At 32.6% G+C, this 20995-nt stretch overlaps 1 protein-coding gene across 3 annotated transcripts in view; it reads right to left on the bottom strand.

Moving 5' to 3' along the window:
• Positions 1-20995, bottom strand: part of LOC126891716 (glycerol-3-phosphate dehydrogenase, mitochondrial) — a 228551-nt gene that overhangs the window by 93936 nt on the left and 113620 nt on the right. For all 3 annotated transcript variants that reach the window (XM_050660983.1, XM_050660981.1, XM_050660982.1), the window contains exons 5-6: positions 8679-8842; positions 7597-7890 (exon numbers count right to left, since the gene is read on the bottom strand). In XM_050660983.1, the coding sequence (XP_050516940.1) occupies positions 7597-7890; positions 8679-8842 (458 nt within the window). The remainder of the gene's footprint in view (positions 1-7596; positions 7891-8678; positions 8843-20995) is intronic.

Genomic DNA, 20995 nt, shown 5'->3' with positions numbered 1-20995 from the left:
CCCGTGCATCAAAGTTTGTCCGACTAGACACCGTTAAGCTATTAACAAATTTTCAGCTTGCTATTAATCAACTTTTTTTTCTTACGCGGCGCGGGATCCAGGTCTAACTGATTTTTGCCCTGTACTTTACCTTCCAATATGGTTTGTAAAATATATATATATTTTTCCAATATGGTTTGAAGTATTTCATATCTTTCCCCTCTCAACGCATGGCCCAAGTATCGTATTTTTCTTTCTTTGAAAGTTCTTAGTAGTTCTTTTTGTTCGTTCATGCGCCGAAGTACTTCATTGTTAAAAACTTTTTGAACCCATGGAATTATTATTGCAAATGTGGAGAAATAGGAGAAGCAGAGCATCAAATATTAAATTGCTCGCTAATAAAAGCTCAAGTGAAAATCTTTTTGGACAAAATTGATGAGTTAAAGGATGTCATACATCCAATTAATTTAAAATTCTTATTAAATCAAAGTAATAATCCACAACTGGTCATTTTATTATGTGAGCATATTAAAAATATTAAACTGAAAATATGAGTAGCTATGGTCAACTATCTATATTTAGAAGCAGATAAAAATAGGGAACTTGCATAAATTTTTAAATTCGAAAAAAAAGTTATAAATCACAACAGAACATAATTTAAAACATGTATCAAAGATAAAAAAGTTTTGTTTGTCTTTCGTTTGGCCCCTAAAGACGATTAAAAATTCAAATGAAAACAGGTGGTCCAAAACGCGTCGTGACGTCACTGGGTTGTACATTTACATTTTTCCAATAAAGTAAACAGAATTTTAAATTAGACGTTATAAACGTCAGTAGAAAATACATTTAGTGACGTTACAAGTGTTTTTGATCGTTTGAACTATTCATAGAAAATTTTTCTTTTACAAAATGGTTTTATTTTCAATAGTAAACCTTCGTTCCTTTCCTTCAAAAACAGTATAAAACTCCAATTTTAACAAACTGGTATGTATATATTATTACAATGACATACGATAAATGTCATTAGAATATAAATATTTTTGACTTATTCCACGACGATGAGCTGGCCAAATACCCAAGTAGGTGGAGGCCAATAAACTAAAGAAGGAGAAGAAGAATATACCTAAATATAAGGTTGTGTCTAGGTATACGTTAACGTGTACGCAAATAAAAAAGTTAAGAGTGTCAGTGATTTCTTATTTTTTATTTGTTTAGTGTTTGTTTTTAAATTAACTATTGAGTGTGGACAATTATTTAGTTCTTTTAACGAGTTTAAGAACATTTTAAAACAGCACAAAAAAGATAAGAGACTATAAATTAATATATACTTTTTTAGTTATAAATGAAATAGTATTACCGTCCAAGATTAAAATAAAAGGAAGACCTAAAGCTTTCACAATAATAATTAACTTGTTCTGAAGCTATTATCCTTGTGGAATTTTTGTAATCAACTATTCTAAATGAGAACTAAGCCACAATTTAACTAAAAAATTGATTTTATTAACGTTTCGACGTCTAAACCAGATGTCGTTGTCAAAATACAAAATATTATTAAATTAAACAAAAATGTTGTTGCTTAGTAAAAAATTTTTTCTAATAATTTATTTAATCTGACTAATTTTTATATTTTGACAATGACATCCGATTTGGACGTCGAAACGTTAATAAAATAATTTTTTTAGTTAAATTGTGGCTTATTTTGCATTTAGAATAGTTGATTATAATAATTCACTTACATATAAAAATTATTTTAACAATATTTTGTACCTACATGTCATGTCAACTAAATACATATAATTATTTTGCTACCCTAAATATATACTTTTATATATAATATACATTGATTTATTACAATTAAGTTTGAAACATCTTAACAGTTCTGCTTCCCTTCCCTTAACAAATATTTTTTTATCAAACAAACACTAAACATATCAAAATAGCATGTACTAAAATGTATAGTCACTGCGCAAGCTAAATAATGACGTCACTGGCTTGATGAAGTTTAATTCGCGTCTACCTAACTTTTTTATTTGCGTACACGTTAGCGTGTACCTAGACACAGCGAAATATAACCATAATCAAAACTAACTAACTTATTACGAGTTTTTGAAGAGTGAAATTTTGGAAATCTCATTTTTAAACAAAACTGTACATTATTACCTATCTAATAAAAAAAATGTGCAAGTTCCCTATTGTAAAAAAGAAAATGTAAAAACATTGTAATAAGTATATATGTATATATATATATATATATATATATATATATATATATATATATCAAATGAAATAGAGAATGTGGAGAAATCCCCTTACGAATAATTCACACATCCACCATTTTGTATTATATATATATATATATATATAAAACAAGGTTGAAATATTGGGGTAGCAGCAATCTCAAAGAAAATATATATATATATATATATATATATATATATATATATATATATATATATATATATATATATATATATATATATATATATATATATTCAATGCTTTTTCCCCATCCAAAGAGATGTGATATACCTACATTATATACTCATTGGGTGCATCCTATACTATTTATACAATACATACACATAATACATAAACGTACAGAATTTATTTCGGCGAAGGGATGACGGTCACGAATTCAATGCTTTTTCCCCATCCAGAAAGTGCACAAAATCGCTACAGAAGTTTTCACTTTAAAAATACTTTAAACACTAATCACTTATAATGATTGGAGTAGGGACCGTGTAGCCCCTTATGCGCTTGCTTCGCAAGCTCCTTCGGGTACACACTCTATTCCTCCTCCAACCATTATAATTTCGTTCGAACTTGTACATACTTAATTCAACCTATAGTATATAAATTACTAATATCTCGCCGTAGTGATGACGGTTGCGAATTCAATGCCTTTTCTCAATCCAAAAAGAAGTTATATACTTATATTATACATGCGTACATCACCTAATATGTAATGTTGTTCTGAAGCTATTTTCTTGTGGCATTTTTACAATTTTAACTATTTATAATGGGAAATATGTAGGTACCACAAACGCGAAAATTTCAAACCAATTAGCCTGTTGCCACATCCGTACAGAATGCTTACCAAAATAATTACTAACAGGCTATGAAATAAATTCGATAGTTACCAGCCTGTTGACATAGTACCATAGAACACTTACAGACAATAACGACACTATTATCGAAAAGTGCAACGAATACAATGAACCTTTTCATTTGGCATTTGTGGATTACAATAAGGCATTCGATTCCATAGAACACTAGGCCGTATTAGAAGGAATGAATAACGCAAGGATTGATTCTTGATATAGAATACTCCTTAAATACATATACGACAATGCAACTGTGCAAATAAATGTGTCAGAAGGTCTAACAACAAGCAAAATAAGAACGAAGAGAGAAGTTAGACAGAGGACAAAAACAAATAAAACAAAAGTGATGACAAATCAATATATCACAATCGACTTAGATGGAAGTGATATTGAAAGTGTCGAAAAGTATATATACCTAGGTCACACGATCAAAGTAGGCAAACAGAATCAAGCGGCAGAAATAACTAGAAGAATCCGAATGACTTTATTGGGCAGCAGTAGCAAGACTCAGTGATGTGTTGAAGAACAAAAAGATACCAATAAATGCACAGGGGGATCAAACGAGCTATGTTAGGGGTATCTCTGAGGGAACATAAATATACAAAATAAGGACGTGCGAAGTAGGACGAAAGTGTAATATGTAATTGGAAGAATTGAAATGCAAATGAAACGGACCTGGGTAAGACACGTGGCACTACAAAACTTTGAAACGTGGACTAGAAACATTGTACATTGGAGACCACGCGAGCACAGTCGTAGTAGATGAAGATCACAAAAACGATGGCTAGACGACATCAAAGCAAAAATGGGGAGAATCTGGACCAAATAGCACAAAACAGAGAAGAATGGAGAACTCATGGGGAGGCCTTTGTCCAGGAGGGGATGCAAACAGGGTGAAGAAGAAGATAATATATATACATACAAAATTCTTTATCCCCATTCAAAAATAGGTGTTATACCAATATTAAATAGGCGTTGCGTGTCTTCTGCACTATTTATATATACATACACATAATAATATACATATAAGTACAAAATATATTTCGTCGAAGCGATGATGGTCGCGAATTCAATGCTTTTTTCCCATCTATAAAGTGCCCAACGTCCTTAAAGAAGTTTTCACTTCAACAATATTACTATTATTATACGTACATTATAATAATATACGTACAAAATTTATTTCGTCTAAGCAATGACGGTCGCGATGACAGTCGCGAAATCAATCCTTTCTCTCCATCCATTTTACATTTATTTTAAATTTAAATACTTCTACACAATTTATATACATACACAAATACACATACACATAATAAATATACGTACAAAATTTATTTCACCAAAGAAATGACGGTCGCGATGACGGTCGACAAATAAATCCTTTTTTCTCCTTCTTAAAATAGGTTTTACATTTATTTTACATTTAAATACTTAATCACAATTTATATATACATACACATAATATATGTATACGTACAAAATTTATTTCACCGAAGAAATGACGGTCGCGATGACGGTCGCCAAATAAATCTTTTTTCCCAATCCAAAAATAGGTTTTACATTTATTTTAAATTTAAATACTTCTATACAATTTATATTATATACAGACACATAACGTATATACCTACAAAATTTATTTAGACGAAGAGATGACGGTCGCGAAATAAATCCTTTTTCCCCATCTTAAAATATGTTTTACATTTATTTTAAATTTAAATACCTCTACACAATTTATATATACATACACAATACATAGCATAAACGATGACGGTCGCAATGACGGTCGCGATGACGGTCGCGAATTCAATGCTTTTTCCCCTATCCAAAAAGTGCACAACGTCCCTAAAGAAGTTTTCACTTAAAAAAATAAAACATGGACCGTTAGGAAGACGAATAACCTCCGAGAGGTTGAATCGGGTTATAGTCTTACCGTAATGAAAAAAAAAAACAAAAAACAAAAAACAAAAAAAAATAAATAACAAAAAAAAATAACAAAAAGATACAAAAAAAGGAACAAAAAATAATAATTGAATATAAAAAATGAATAATATAATAAAAATAGAAGTAAAAAATGTTAATGTATAATAATAATAATGATATGATAATATTGTAATGTATAAATAGGGAAGGAAAATTAACATAGAGCAGTTGAGATTTATGTAAGAATGAGCAAAATCGGTTAGATGGGCGAATGGACTCTAAGGTCCGCAGTCATACAACCCAAGAAAAAAACCCATGGAATTCTTAGCATCCGTCTGTATATATATAATATATACATCTTAACGGCATCTATTCTCTTTCTATTTCAGAGTCCATTGTCCAACTTTCACAGCCATACAGCAATACAGAAAACACATAACATCTGATCATTCGGATTTTGAGCTCCAGACTAAGGTCTAATCTAATAAAAATGTTTTCATGTACAGGAGTGTTTCCTAGAATGTTCGATTCTTAATAGGATTTATTTTTTGGATTACACTGGCTAATGACATTTGCTCCCAAATATTTTGTGGACGTCACCTGCTCTATTATTTAGCCCTTGACTTACAGATGTACGTTTATTGGAGTCTTTGAGAATACTAAATGGCAACGTTAAAGTGTAAATTAAATATTTCGCTATGATAAACTACCGCATTTATTATATTCTGTAGTTCTTGTGTGTTGTATTAGGACAGTATCATTGGCGTGCCTGATGTTTGTGCTGGTTTCGTTAATCTTGATTCCACCTTAGACCTCGTCTAATGCTTCTCTAAATATAGACTCCGAATACAGATTAAATAATAGCGGTGGTAAGACGCAACCCTGTCGCACTCCTCGTCGAATTTGTATGGTGCTTCTCAGAGGATCCTTTTCAGTGCGTCACAAGTGACAGAAAAAAAGGTACATCTGTGATCATACACATTAAATGTTATTAACTTTATAACATTTATTTTACTTATTGATAGATGGCGTGAAAAAATATTTATTTATTATAATATGCTTGCAATTTGGTAAAAAATCAAATCAATCGTGTTTATTGCTTTTATAAAAAGGTATGTTCTTTGATTTGTATAGTTGTATACATTTTATAGATTATAGTCGGATAGGTAATACTACATAATACGTAAATCATTTTTTTATGATAGCGCCATCTATCAACAACTAGAATAATGTTGTACATGAGTATAATCACCGACGTACCTTTTTTCTGTCATTCCAACTTATTGCGTTAGAAAGAAATCGAAAAACTGTGACGCACTAAAAAAAGCCTCTGAGAAGCACCATATACAGTGATGAGCGCGCTAATAACAGGCAAAATAGCACAAAAGATGGAAAACATAAAGCATTGCAAAACAAAAAGAGATGAAACTAGTGGAGATGGAGATGATCGTTATAAACGTAAAAATTAACATGTCATTACATAGTTTCCCACCTTTAGACGTATCAGAGGAATATCAGTCACTATGACAGTAGAACTTTATAAAACACTCCTGTCACGGACGTCTAAAGGTGGGAAACTATGTAATGTTATGTTAATTTGTACGTTTATAACGATTATTTCCATCTCCACTCGTTTCATCTCTTTTTGTCTCGCAATGTGTTATTTTTTCCATCTTTGGCGCTGTTTTGCCGGTTATTAGCGCCCTCATCACTGTATATTCGGATGCTGTGTGATCTATTTCAATTATTGATCTTTGGTGACAATATAGTTCTGAGATAATTCGCAGGTCTTGTTCGCCAATTCCAGTTCCAGTTCTTAGAATTTCGATCATCTATTGATAGTTAACGCAGTCAAATGCTTTTCGATAATCAATAAAACATGCATACATATCTACATTCATGTTTCTGCATCGTTGTCAACATATTTAAAGCAAAAAGAGCTTGTATTCCCAATCCGCTTCAAAATCCGAATTCAGTATCATTCACACTTCTTGTAAATTCGGGTATGGATGATTCTGACCATGCTTAGATGTTACCTATTTAGTATCCTCCTGTACGGTATTGAGGCAGCCAATCTGATTTAAGCAATGATGAGAAAAGTGGAAGTCCTCGAGATGTCGCTTTACAAAAGAATCCTGAGAATATCTTACGTAGACAGAATCACGAATAAAGAAGCCTTGCGAATATTTTCAAAAGAAACAAAACTGAATAATGAAATCAAGAAGCGAAAACTACAGTACCTTGGCCAAGTGATAAGAGGAATAGTACCAGCTTTTACAGAATATATGCAGGGAAATATTTTAGGCAAACGTAGCATTAAAAGGCGATGAATGTCATGGCTGTGCAATCTCAGGGATTGGTTTAATTGCTCATCTAACCAGCTTCTTAGAGCATCTGTATTGAGAATACAAGTAACCTTGAGGATCCCAAAGATCTGGACCAGATAAGGCACCGCAGAGGAAAAAGAAAAATTTATCCATAGGTGACTTGACATTTTAGATAAGTCTGAGCATACAGGAAATGAATCGAATATAATTTACCATTAGCTCGCCACCTGTCAAAAAATTTAATTCCATTAAAAATAGAAACATCATACCTGGCAAAGTGATGTGCACACCACTGCTCGGTGCGCAAATTTCTTTAACTTTAGGATTATCCATTTTTCTAATAGAATCTGTGAATGGACCGGTAGCGTTTATAACACACTTCGCGGGAATGCTCCATGTTTTTCCAGTGACTTCGTCTTTAACGTTAACACCACAAATGATATCTTTGCCATCTCTCTTTTCTTTGATTAAACTTGTGGCGCTCACATGGTTTGCGATTGTAGCGCCATGAACTGTTGCTGTAACTGCTACGGCTAAATTCATTCTAGCGTCGTCTTGTTGACCTGAAATAAATAATCAGTGAGGATGTCTTAGTCGAAGCACTGAAGCAAGTAAAGGGGCTAGGACAGAACGGGACTATAAAAGTACAATTTCTTTAGATCTACTCAAAAACTGGGCATTTCACAACATCTGGCAACAGCGCGTTCCATAAGAGCCCATGTGTCAGAATGAGATAGAAAATCCATTTTTCCCCACATTCTGGGGAAATTTAAAAAAATTAATCTCAATTCTGCTCGTTTTTAACGCTTCTTGTGATGAAAGTGCGACGGCTCATCGGATCGTGACGTAAGAGGGCTCGTTGGAAAGGGGAGGGGATGATGAATACAAAGACATAGAAAAATTAAACATGACGGAATTGCCAAAACGGCATTATATCATATCTCGGGTAATGTTGGTTTGATTGTTACATCTGAAGCGTTAAATGGAAAGGTAGGGGATATCGAATACATAGCAATTGAAGCAATATTACCCGAGATATGATGTAATGCCGTTTTAACAATGTCGCCATGTTTAATTTTTCTATGTCTTTGTATCTATCATCCCCTCTCCTTTCCAACGGGCCCTCTTAACGATCCGATGAGCCGTCGCACCTCCACCACAAAAAGCGTGAAAAGCGTGAAAAGCGAGCAGAATTGACCTTAAATTTTTTTAAAATTTTCCCAGAATCTGGGGAAAAATTGATTTTCTATCTTACTCTAACACATGGGCTCTTATGGAAGGCGCTGTTGCCAGATGCTGTGAAATGCGCTCTTATGGAATTACGTTTTAATTTAAAAAATAGTAATATTACCGTCATAATACACTAATCCACCAACCAATTTATCACCTCTCAACATCGGAAACAGTTCTAGAGCATTTTTCTTAGAGAGAAAGTAGGATGATTTAACTGTTTGTCGACCAGCTATGAGATCATACATTTTTATACCAGCCCAGTAATAAGGAACTTGCCACCATCTGTGAACAAAGAAGTTTTTAAATTACTAAATGATCCCATAACTATCTTTATCTACTCTATCTCATATTATGTAAGTTTTTAGTTTGTGAAATAGATAGCACTGCCTAAAGGGTTTAAAGTGTGCGTGAAGTAACAATGTATTCTAAATGGGATTTACTTTTTCGCACTGTTTTTGGCACATTTTCATATAATCAAATATCCCTAACTTTCGCGTTGTCATGGTGATGACATGTGAGCAATGGATTGTTTTTACAGCTTTGTGATTTTGAAAGAAGTTTGAATTTTTAAATGTCAAAGTTCTAAAAATTGTAGAATAGAAATGTATTCGGTTTATTGTAAAGAGACCGAAATCATTAGACCGAAAGCAGTAGACCGAACTCATTAGACCGAAAAGCACTTTACCGAAACCTCACTAGACCGAAAAGCAGTTCTTGTTACTTGTCGCAGTAAAAGAGATAAGAGATAAGACTAATGTAATTACAACTACTTAAATGTTATTTGGATGGTTATTTTTATTATAAACAGTTAAAATGGTGTTAACGTCACTCTACCCTTAAGAGGATGGGTACGTTTTTTCGGCTGCAATGCTATTCAAATGGGGATTCATTTTTTTCGAATCCTGAGAGAACTAATAAGTATTTTTGAAAAATTTAAACGCAGAATGAAAGATTACGTTATTAGCGAGGGCCGAAAGTCCTTGAGAACTTCTATAATTTTTATTTTAATAAGTTACAGGGGTGAAAAACTAAGAGAAAATTTAGTGTTATATTTAATTTCAAATATCTCATTCAAAATAAACTTTTTATTTAATATAAGGGACTTTCGGCCATCGGTAATAATTTAGTCTTTCATTCTGCGTTTAGATTTTTCAAAAATATTTATTGTTTTTTTCAGGATTTGAAAAAAATGAACACAATGTCCGTGGTAATGTTTTCCAAATCTATCTTTGTCATACAACGCACTCAGTCGAATAGAATATTGTCAGCATATTGTCAATCAGACACTGACAATCAGTGACAATTTTAAATATTTGACATGAATCGGGAATATTTTGAGTTGTTGATTAAATAATATTGATATATAGTGTATTTGATAAATAACTGATTTAAGACGTGAACTTTATAAAAAGATATTTTTTGTGTATTATTTATGGAAGATAGAAGCAGAGAATACATCAAGATATATTCTGTGATCCAAGTATTTTTTTGTGAAAGATGTTCAAAATTGTAAGCGTTCCATAGTAACAATATATTATTAAAAAATCACTTTAACACTTTTCCTCTTTTCTCGATCGAGTATTAGTTTTTGTTGTAGGCACATATAAATTATTACAATAACTGAATACATAGTTAGTGAAAAAATTATCGCATTGTAAAGACAGAAAAGGTAGGGATAGCCGTTAAATATTTGCGAATTATGTACCCATGGCCTTAATTTATTTTTACCTTCACTAATTTGTTTAACGGATGAAAATTATTTCATATCAGACTGTACAGAGTAACAATTTACACAGTCTATATATATATATATATATATATATATATATATATATATATATATATATATACAGGGTGATCAACTTCTGTGACAAAGTCCAATATATCTGTTATTATACAATATATGAAAAAACGTTGTTAATAAAAGTTATAGACACCTTTAATGTACACATTTTAAAATTAGTGAGAAATATACAGGGTCCTCCATAACACGGTGGCAAACCAAAGTTATGTTTTTTTAAATGAAACACCCTGTATTTTATTCAAAATCTGGTTTCTTTACATTTTTCTAATTCTAGAAATATAGCACTTGTCTAGGATTATACTGAGTGTTTTAAAGTTACGAGCACTTTTATTAAAAAATCATACTGATTTGATCGCCCTGTATGTTTCTAACGGTGTAATATAAACTTATTTTTTTAATGCTTTTGACTGTCAATATTAAAGTAGTTTTGCAACAATGTACAATTTTTTTATAACTACACAAATTGTATACAGGGTAAGTCAAAATTTAAATACAAGATTTTCTTCATAATTTTAAATGGAACACCCTGTATTTTATATTATTATCGAAAAGTTCTATCACTATACTTACATATCTTTTGAATATTCCCTATACCTAAAGTTATTAGTTTTTGAGATATTTTAGTTTTATTGTTGATAGCAACATGTATTACTTAGTTATTAATAACAATACTTTAATTTATCAAAATTTATTAAAAAAACTAAATTAAATAAAAAAAAATGTTCATCGTACCTCTTATGTTATAAAATGTGTTCAAAATGACCTCCCATAACGTCTACACAAGCCTGGAGACGAGTTTAAAAAGACCTACAGATGTTTGTAAGCATTTGTTGTGTGACACTTTGAAAGGCGTTTTGAATCCTTACTCTCATATCATCAACTATTGTTGGAGGTGCCCTATAGACTACGTCTTTAATATAACCCCAAAAAAAGAAGTCACCTTCGTTTAATTCTGGTGATCTGGGTGGCCAGTGAACTGGCGCATCTCTTCCTATCCATCTTTCAGGAAATAGATCATCGTTGAGAAGTGCGTTGTGGTGAGTAGGGGCTCATATGTTGGCGGATGTTTAATGGTACATTTTCAAGTAGAATAGGTAAATGATTCACTAGAAAATTTAAATAAATCTCACCATTTACCGATTCCTCATAGAGAGAAGAACCTATAACGTAATTGCCTCTGATTCCACCCCAAACATTTAAGGACCATCTTGTTTGACTATGTGTCTGAGCACAGTACGGATTGGTTGTGGAATAATAATGAAAATTGTGTCTGTTTACACTACCATTTTTGTGGAATGTTGCCTCGTCCCCCCAAAAAAAAGGACAAACTCAAAAAAATCTCAGTATAACTATTTGTTTTTGTGACCATTGACAAAATTGTACTCTTTTGTATATGATATGGGTGCATGTTGTTTTTCTTGACTGTGTTCTGGATAGATCCATAACTTATATCTTGCTCTCTTGTAATATTTTGAATACTTGTATGAGGATTTTCTGTAACAGGCAGTAAAACATTTAATTAATTTTCATTCGCAATAATGAATTTTGTTTTTTTCTTTGCTTCATAAACAGAGCCAGTACGATTAAACCTGTCTAATAAGTTGTCAAATGCTATCTTATTTGGTTGCTGACGCTATGGACACCATTCCTTATAAATTCTTGTGGCAACTAATGAGTTTTTGAAACACTCCTAAAAACCCTATCATGTCTGTCATTTCTTCACGACTAAAATTCATTGTTGGGTAACAATTATAACAATATGGCAAACAATTATAATCAATAACAAAAGTAAAAACGTACAGATATTTAAAATCTTACATCTGACAGTTCTTGTGTCAATTATTTCAAAGCCACCTTAAACAAAAACTTCCAGCAATTTATAGTTTCCATTTCTTCGCGGAAAATTAATATCGTTTTGTTAGTAAATATAAAATTGTCGTTATTGTATATAATTTACCATAAAATTGGAGAAAAAATGAAATGCAGTCTAATTTTAATTATCATTACCAAAGTCATTGGAGGTTTCTCATATTATGGGTAATTAATTTACTGTAATAAACGTATCTATGAGTTATCGACAATAAAACTAAAATATCTCGAAAACTAATAACTTTAGGTATAGGGAATATTTAAAAGATATGCAAGTATAATGAAAGAACTTTTCGATGGTAATATAAAATACAGAGTGTTCCATTTAAAAATATGAAGAAAATCTTTTATTTGCATTTTGACTTACCCTGTATACAATTTGTGTAGTGATAAAAAAATTGCACGTTGTTGCAAAACTACTTTAATATGGACAGTCAACAGCAGCAAAAAAATAAGTTTATATTATACTGTTAGAGTCATACAGGGCGATCAAATCAGTATGATTTTTTGATAAAAGTGCTCATAACTTTGAAACACTCAGTATAACCCTAGACAAGTGCTATATCTTTTTAATCAGAAAAATGTAGAGAAACCAGATTTTGAATAAAATACAGGGTGTTCCATTTAAAAAAACATAACTTTAGTTTGGCACCGTGTTATGGAGGACCCTGTATATTTCTTACTAATTTTAAAATGTGTACATTAAAGGTATCTATAACTTTCATTAACAACTTTTTTTAATATATTTTATAATAACAGATATATTGGACTTTGTCACAGAAGTTGATCACCCTGTATATTCAAAGTGATTATTTCGACCAAAAACAATATTTTTATTATAGACCACATACCTGATATTTCCTACAGATTTATATATATATATATATATATATATATATATATATATAAAATAATACAAAAAAAGAATGTGTGTGTACTTTGTACGCACGTAAGAAGTTATACTTCTATTATATGATTTAAACGAAATGAATATACTTTTTATTTATATTTTGTTTAAATATTAAACTAATTTATACTTACTACTTCTCAAACATTTTTATTAGAACAGTGCCAAAAATTAAAATAATAAAAGAATAAAACACACACAAACACATTAAACAAGCCACAAATGATGTCTGAACATTAATTGTCGAAATTTTTTTTAACTAAATACGTATTTTCTGAAAATACAATTATATAATAAATATACTTACAATCATAAAATGTATTAAAAAAAAAAACAAAAAAGAAAGTTTCTAATGGGACTCGAACCAGCGCTGATAAGAGCGGTTGGTATTGGAATTCATTCGCCTTCTCCGCTTAGCCACGGACACTATGTGTCATTATTTACGAAGATCGACTAATTAAACGGATTAAACTTGTGATATTTTGATATTTTGAAAATTGATCAAATTATTTTAATTTTGAATTGAAATGATTTAGAATTGAAAAAATACAACAAAACAGAGTAAAAAAACAATATATTAGGTGAATATTGATAGAAATTTTGATGGTAATCAAATTATATAAATAAAAGTATTACATACTATGTATTTTGGCAGATCAAATAGGAAGGTTTATACCCATGATATATAAACAATTATTACGTACCTGTTGCTTTTAAAAACTATTTAAAAGTCACTACAATATTATAAACTTTTTTGTTTCTGTCCTCACAACAATAAAACTAATATATTATACATTTGTTTACCTTTACCTTTACCTCCAAACCACAGCTGCCATATCGGATAATTTTTGACATGTCATTTGAACATCCAATCAGAACAAAGTTATAATGCGCATGCGCCGGGCTGATAGGTTTTAACATATAAAAAAATCACCCTCTATCGCCGGTAAAGAAGTATAACTTCAAAAAATACAATAACCAAAAAGACAGATATACAAAATCTTAGCATAATTTACTGCAAACATTTTAAATTTATTACCATTTCGGTCTAATGCTGTTCGGTCTAGTGAGGTTTCGGTAAAGTGCTTTTCGGTCTAATGAGTTCGGTATACTGCTTTCGGTCTAATGATTTCGGTCTAATTGTCGTGTACTAATGTATTTTAGTGACGAAAAGTTGCAGTTTATTTATTTGTTTGTCGTAGATAAAATGTTGTATGAAACAGTTCGTGAAATATGCTTGGACAAAAATATCGAATATTTTGAAATTATCATGGTGAAGTGAACATTTTTGTACTGCAATCTTCAATCTAACATCCCTAGATATCATAAAAACTATTCAAAACATCTACCAAAACAACAAAATGGAAGTCAGAATAGATGGACAACTTACAGAACCTATAGATACAGGCAGCGGAATAAGACTGGGAGACTCATTGAGTCCTATGCTCTTCAATTTAATCACGGATGAAATCATCAAAATCGTCAACAAAGGAAGAGGATATACAGGGTGTCCCGAAAAGATTGGTCATAAATTATACCACAGATTCTGGGGTCAAAAATAGGTTGATTGAACCTCACTTACCTATATACAATAGTGCACACAAAAAAAGTTACAGCCCTTTGAAGTTACAAAATGAAAATCGCTTTTTTTTCATATATCGAAAACTCTCAGAGATTTTTTATTGAAAATTGACATATCGCATTTTTACCACAGCAATATCTTAAAAAAAATTAAGTAAAATTTGTGCACCCCATACAAATTTTATGGGGGTTTTGTTCCCTTAAACCCCCCCAAACTTTTGTGTACGTTCCAATTAAATTATTATTGTGGCACTATTAGTTAAACACATTATTTTTAAAACTTTTTTTGCCTCTTAGTACATTTTCTATAAGCCAGTGTTTATCGAGATATTTTGAATATTTGTCGAATCCACCACATATTTGTATATGGTGTGTGTGTGTGTGTGTGTGTGTGTGTGTGTGTGTGTGTGTGTGTGTGTGTGTGTGTGTGTGTGTGTGTGTGTGTGTGTGTGTGTGTGTGTGTGTGTGTGTGTGTGTGTGTGTGTGTGTGTGTGTGTGTGTGTGTGTGTGTGTGTGTGTGTGTGTGTGTGTGTGTGTGTGTGTGTGTGTGTGTGTGTGTGTGTGTGTGTGTGTGTGTGTGTGTGTGTGTGTGTGTGTGTGTGTGTGTGTGTGTGTGTGTGTGTGTGTGTGTGTGTGTGTGTGTGTGTGTGTGTGTGTGTGTGTGTGTGTGTGTGTGTGTGTGTGTGTGTGTGTGTGTGTGTGTGTGTGTGTGTGTGTGTGTGTGTGTGTGTGTGTGTGTGTGTGTGTGTGTGTGTGTGTGTGTGTGTGTGTGTGTGTGTGTGTGTGTGTGTGTGTGTGTGTGTGTGTGTGTGTGTGTGTGTGTGTGTGTGTGTGTGTGTGTGTGTGTGTGTGTGTGTGTGTGTGTGTGTGTGTGTGTGTGTGTGTGTGTGTGTGTGTGTGTGTGTGTGTGTGTGTGTGTGTGTGTGTGTGTGTGTGTGTGTGTGTGTGTGTGTGTGTGTGTGTGTGTGTGTGTGTGTGTGTGTGTGTGTGTGTGTGTGTGTGTGTGTGTGTGTGTGTGTGTGTGTGTGTGTGTGTGTGTGTGTGTGTGTGTGTGTGTGTGTGTGTGTGTGTGTGTGTGTGTGTGTGTGTGTGTGTGTGTGTGTGTGTGTGTGTGTGTGTGTGTGTGTGTGTGTGTGTGTGTGTGTGTGTGTGTGTGTGTGTGTGTGTGTGTGTGTGTGTGTGTGTGTGTGTGTGTGTGTGTGTGTGTGTGTGTGTGTGTGTGTGTGTGTGTGTGTGTGTGTGTGTGTGTGTGTGTGTGTGTGTGTGTGTGTGTGTGTGTGTGTGTGTGTGTGTGTGTGTGTGTGTGTGTGTGTGTGTGTGTGTGTGTGTGTGTGTGTGTGTGTGTGTGTGTGTGTGTGTGTGTGTGTGTGTGTGTGTGTGTGTGTGTGTGTGTGTGTGTGTGTGTGTGTGTGTGTGTGTGTGTGTGTGTGTGTGTGTGTGTGTGTGTGTGTGTGTGTGTGTGTGTGTGTGTGTGTGTGTGTGTGTGTGTGTGTGTGTGTGTGTGTGTGTGTGTGTGTGTGTGTGTGTGTGTGTGTGTGTGTGTGTGTGTGTGTGTGTGTGTGTGTGTGTGTGTGTGTGTGTGTGTGTGTGTGTGTGTGTGTGTGTGTGTGTGTGTGTGTGTGTGTGTGTGTGTGTGTGTGTGTGTGTGTGTGTGTGTGTGTGTGTGTGTGTGTGTGTGTGTGTGTGTGTGTGTGTGTGTGTGTGTGTGTGTGTGTGTGTGTGTGTGTGTGTGTGTGTGTGTGTGTGTGTGTGTGTGTGTGTGTGTGTGTGTGTGTGTGTGTGTGTGTGTGTGTGTGTGTGTGTGTGTGTGTGTGTGTGTGTGTGTGTGTGTGTGTGTGTGTGTGTGTGTGTGTGTGTGTGTGTGTGTGTGTGTGTGTGTGTGTGTGTGTGTGTGTGTGTGTGTGTGTGTGTGTGTGTGTGTGTGTGTGTGTGTGTGTGTGTGTGTGTGTGTGTGTGTGTGTGTGTGTGTGTGTGTGTGTGTGTGTGTGTGTGTGTGTGTGTGTGTGTGTGTGTGTGTGTGTGTGTGTGTGTGTGTGTGTGTGTGTGTGTGTGTGTGTGTGTGTGTGTGTGTGTGTGTGTGTGTGTGTGTGTGTGTGTGTGTGTGTGTGTGTGTGTGTGTGTGTGTGTGTGTGTGTGTGTGTGTGTGTGTGTGTGTGTGTGTGTGTGTGTGTGTGTGTGTGTGTGTGTGTGAAAGAATGGCTTGGATGCGAGTCCGTTAGCCACAGATTTTTATTTTATTTTTACCTCAATTTATTAGTTTTGTTATATTTATACGTATTTCACTTAAATGATTATATTTGTTTCTTTCAAGTAGTTTATGAGTAATTTAAATATTTCCATTTTATGACAACTTAGTAGATATTCTATACTAATTGGAAAATAAACTTGTGTTTGTCGTAAATTGTAATATAATTGATTTATATATCTCTCGTTAATTTTGCATTCCAAGAAAATATGGTTTAAATCTCTAATCGAAACCTTATCACAAAAACATACTGATGAATTCATTATTCCTAATTTGTGCAGATATGCCTCATATTTCCCGTGTCGAGTTTTTAATCTGACGATAGTAGAAATATCTTGCTTTGGCAGGTTATATTTAAATATGTATTCAGGTGGCGGAGGAAGTTCTTGATGTAAAGAAAAATATAAATTTTTTGACATGCTTGTAATATTTTTCCATTCTTTTTTCCATATTTTATTTATTCTAACTTTGACGTCATTTATTGCATCTGTCGATAAGATGTGAGTTAGTATCTCACCTTTTTTTATTGCATCTTTGGCCAACTCATCCACTTTCTCATTACCCAGTATACCGGCATGCCCTTTTGCCCATATAAATACTACTTCCACTTTAGACAAATTATTTTTTATATTACATAAAATTTTTGATTTGTATGAACTAAAATCAGTATTTTCAATTGCATATATTGCAGATCTGGAGTCTGTTATTATCACAGCTTTTCAACATTATTCTCTTTGATCCATTCTAGATCCATTTGTATATGGTTAAGTACGATTATAGAGACCTGTTAATAATCTGAAAATTTATTTATAATTTACATCTTTAGGTATATTTTGAAAAAGAAGCTACATCTCGATAAAAGGTGACTTATGAACAAAAGACTAAGAGACAAAAGTTTTAAAAACACTGTGTTTAATAACTAATGGTACCACAATAATAGTTTAATTGGAACGTACAAAAACATTAGGGGGGTTTAAAGGAACAAAACCCCCATAAAATTTTTACGTAAATATACTGAAAAAGAAGCCGCATCTCAATAAAAACTGGCTTATCGAAAAAATACTAAGAGGAAAAAAAGTTTTAAAAACGTTGTGTTTAACTAATGGTACCACAATAATGAATTAATTGGAACGTACACAAAAGTTTGGGGGGGTTTAAGGGAACAAAATCCCCATAAATTTTTTATGGGGTGGACAAATTTCACTATAATTTTGTTTTAAGATGTTCCTGACATAAGAATTATACATGTCCATTTTTAATAAAAAATCTCTAATAGTTTTCGATATATTGAAAAAAAGCGATTTTGATTTTGTATCTTCAAAGGGCTGTAACTTTTTTTGTGAGCACATTTGTACTAAGGTAAGTTAGGTTCAATCGAACTATTTTTGACCCCAGAATGTGTGGTATAATTTATGACCATTCTTTTCGGGACACCCTGTATAATGGGAAACAAAGAAGTAAAAATACTTTGCTATGTAGATGACTCAATATTGATAGCCCAAGATGAAGATAGTCTGCAAAGATTAGTCCACATATTTAACATAATAGCAAAAGAATTCAATATGACAATTTCATCTCAGAAAACTGAAACAATAGTAATCAGTAAAGAATCAATCAGATGTCAAATAAAAATTGATGGTATCAGTATTAAACAAGTAATGGAAGTAAAATACCTTGGAATTACGTTGTCAAGTTACGGATACCTGGACTCCGTAGTGAGAAATCAAGTACAAAAAGCAAATAGATTGGCAGGATGCCTTAATAACACTATAATATGGTGAAACCGACATATTAACACTGAGATGAAGTCAAGAATTTATAAAGCCAGTGTAAGGCGAATAATGACACATGCATCAGAAACAAGACCCGATACTGCCACAATACAAAGACTACTGGAAACGACAGAGATGAGAGTACTGAGAAGAATTACGGGAAATACGCTGAAAGATCGAAAGAGGAGTGAAGACATTAGAAGACAATGTAAAGTACAGTGTATAAACGAATGGACACTAAATAGAAAAAAAGAATGGAATAACCACATAACCAGAATGGGGGAGACACGTGTGGTCAAAATAGCAAGAGATAAATCACCAATCGGTAGAAGAAGTATCGGCCGACCGCACAAAAGATGAACAAGCAGAATTGCTTACAAAGATGACGAAGTAAAAGGGCAAAACATGATTTTATAAAACTTTTTTAATGTACATGTCAGCTTTCATTCACCCAATCACCTCAATAAGTTCGTTATGACTTTTTCAAGAAATACCATTCCATAGTACTATGCCGCCACCCGCCACTTTTAGTCCAGGAACCGAAGCTTTTTACCTCGCAATTTTTACAGAATGGATCGATTTGCTTGAAAATGTGAGAATAAGTAGTGGATAGTCCAAGGATCAAAATCTATATAATGCAGAAAGGCGCTTTTACCATGGGGGTGGTTGCCACCCCATCTTGGGGGTGGAAATTTTTTATTGTATTTTGACCGCAAAAGTTGATAAAAACATCCATTCTAAGCAAAAAATGTTCTATACAGTTTTTTGATAAAATTCACAGTTTTCGATTTATCCGCTATCGAGAGTGTTAATTTTATAACTAAAAAATCAATGTTTTTCGATATACTCACTTACGATTCACTCAATTTTTGCCGTAGGAAAAATTTTTTCAAACCAAGTTCTTGGAAATTAAATAACCTACAATTTCATATTTAAACATTTTTTCGTATCTCTGATGTTAATCTTTCTATTCTGAAGATAATGGCATTTTTTACCAAAGTACAAAAATTCGTTATTCGCTTTTAACTCCAGTTTTTTAAAAACTAATCATTCTAAGCTAGTAAAACTTCTAGAATCTATTAATAATACATAAATAGAAGAGAACAAATAAGGCTAATGACTAAAAACAGCGCCAACTTACATTATTATGCTTCCAATTGTATTTCTCCCTTTTTTTTTTTTAATTTATTGATTTTTTAATCGTACCTTTTTTATTTTTTATCTTAGAAAGTTCGTTAAAAAAGAATTTTGTAGGTTTTTACAAGGTCTATAAGACTATTAATATAAAATCCTTTTAAAATCCTCAGTCGCAAAAAGAGCTGACTTTGAAAGGGTTGGTAAAAGTGGTTTTTGCATGTTATTACAAGTTTTAATTGTCAATACCTCACTCAGTTTTTGCCGTAGAAAAAATTTTTGCCAACTATCTTTATGAAAAATAAATAAGCTACAATTTTTTGTTAAAACACTTTAACGTACCTCTAATGCTAATCTTTTTATTCTGAAGAAAAAGGCATTTTTTACCAAACTACAAAAATTCGTTATTTGCTTTTAACTCCATTTTTTTTAACTAATCATTCTAAGCCGGTTAAACTTCTAGAACCTATTATTAATATATAAGTAAAGAAGACCAAATAAGCTCAATGACTAATTTTAATTAGGGTGGTGATTAGGCAGTTGTGTCGGATCACTTTTTCGCTGAAAAAAATAGGGACACATTCTTTTCATTATAAGTCACTTAATTTTTGAGATAGAGTTTTTTTTTTATTTCTAGTGATAGATATTTTTAAATAATTTAAATTAGTTTAAACAAGTTCTCCTCGAAAAATGCTTGTTTTCCCGTCTTTTGACTTTGAAACTACAATATTTAACATTTGACGAAGAAGAGCTACCATACAATAAAGTATAGCTCGATTACTATTGGTCGTAAAGTAAATTAGAAAAAAAGGTTTTGTTTATTTTTTCAAAAGGTACATTTTCGTTAAGCAAAGTTGTTTTGATAAACCGAAAACTTTTTGAGTTATTAGCAGAAAACTGATTAAAAACATTGATTTTTTCGATATAAAACTAACATTTTAGATAGCGGATAAATCTAAAACTATTCATTTTATCAAAAAAATGTATTGAACGTTTTTTGCTTAGAATTAATGTTTTTACCAATTTTTGCGGTAAAACTATAATAAAAAATTTCCACCCCCGACATGGGGTGGCAACCACCCCCATGGTAAAAGCGCCTTTCAGCATCATATAGATTTTGATC

Source organism: Diabrotica virgifera, chromosome 9 (assembly GCF_917563875.1).
Source record: "Diabrotica virgifera virgifera chromosome 9, PGI_DIABVI_V3a".
Taxonomy (NCBI): Eukaryota; Metazoa; Arthropoda; class Insecta; order Coleoptera; family Chrysomelidae; genus Diabrotica; species Diabrotica virgifera.
This window is presented reverse-complemented; position numbering and strand designations above follow the sequence as displayed.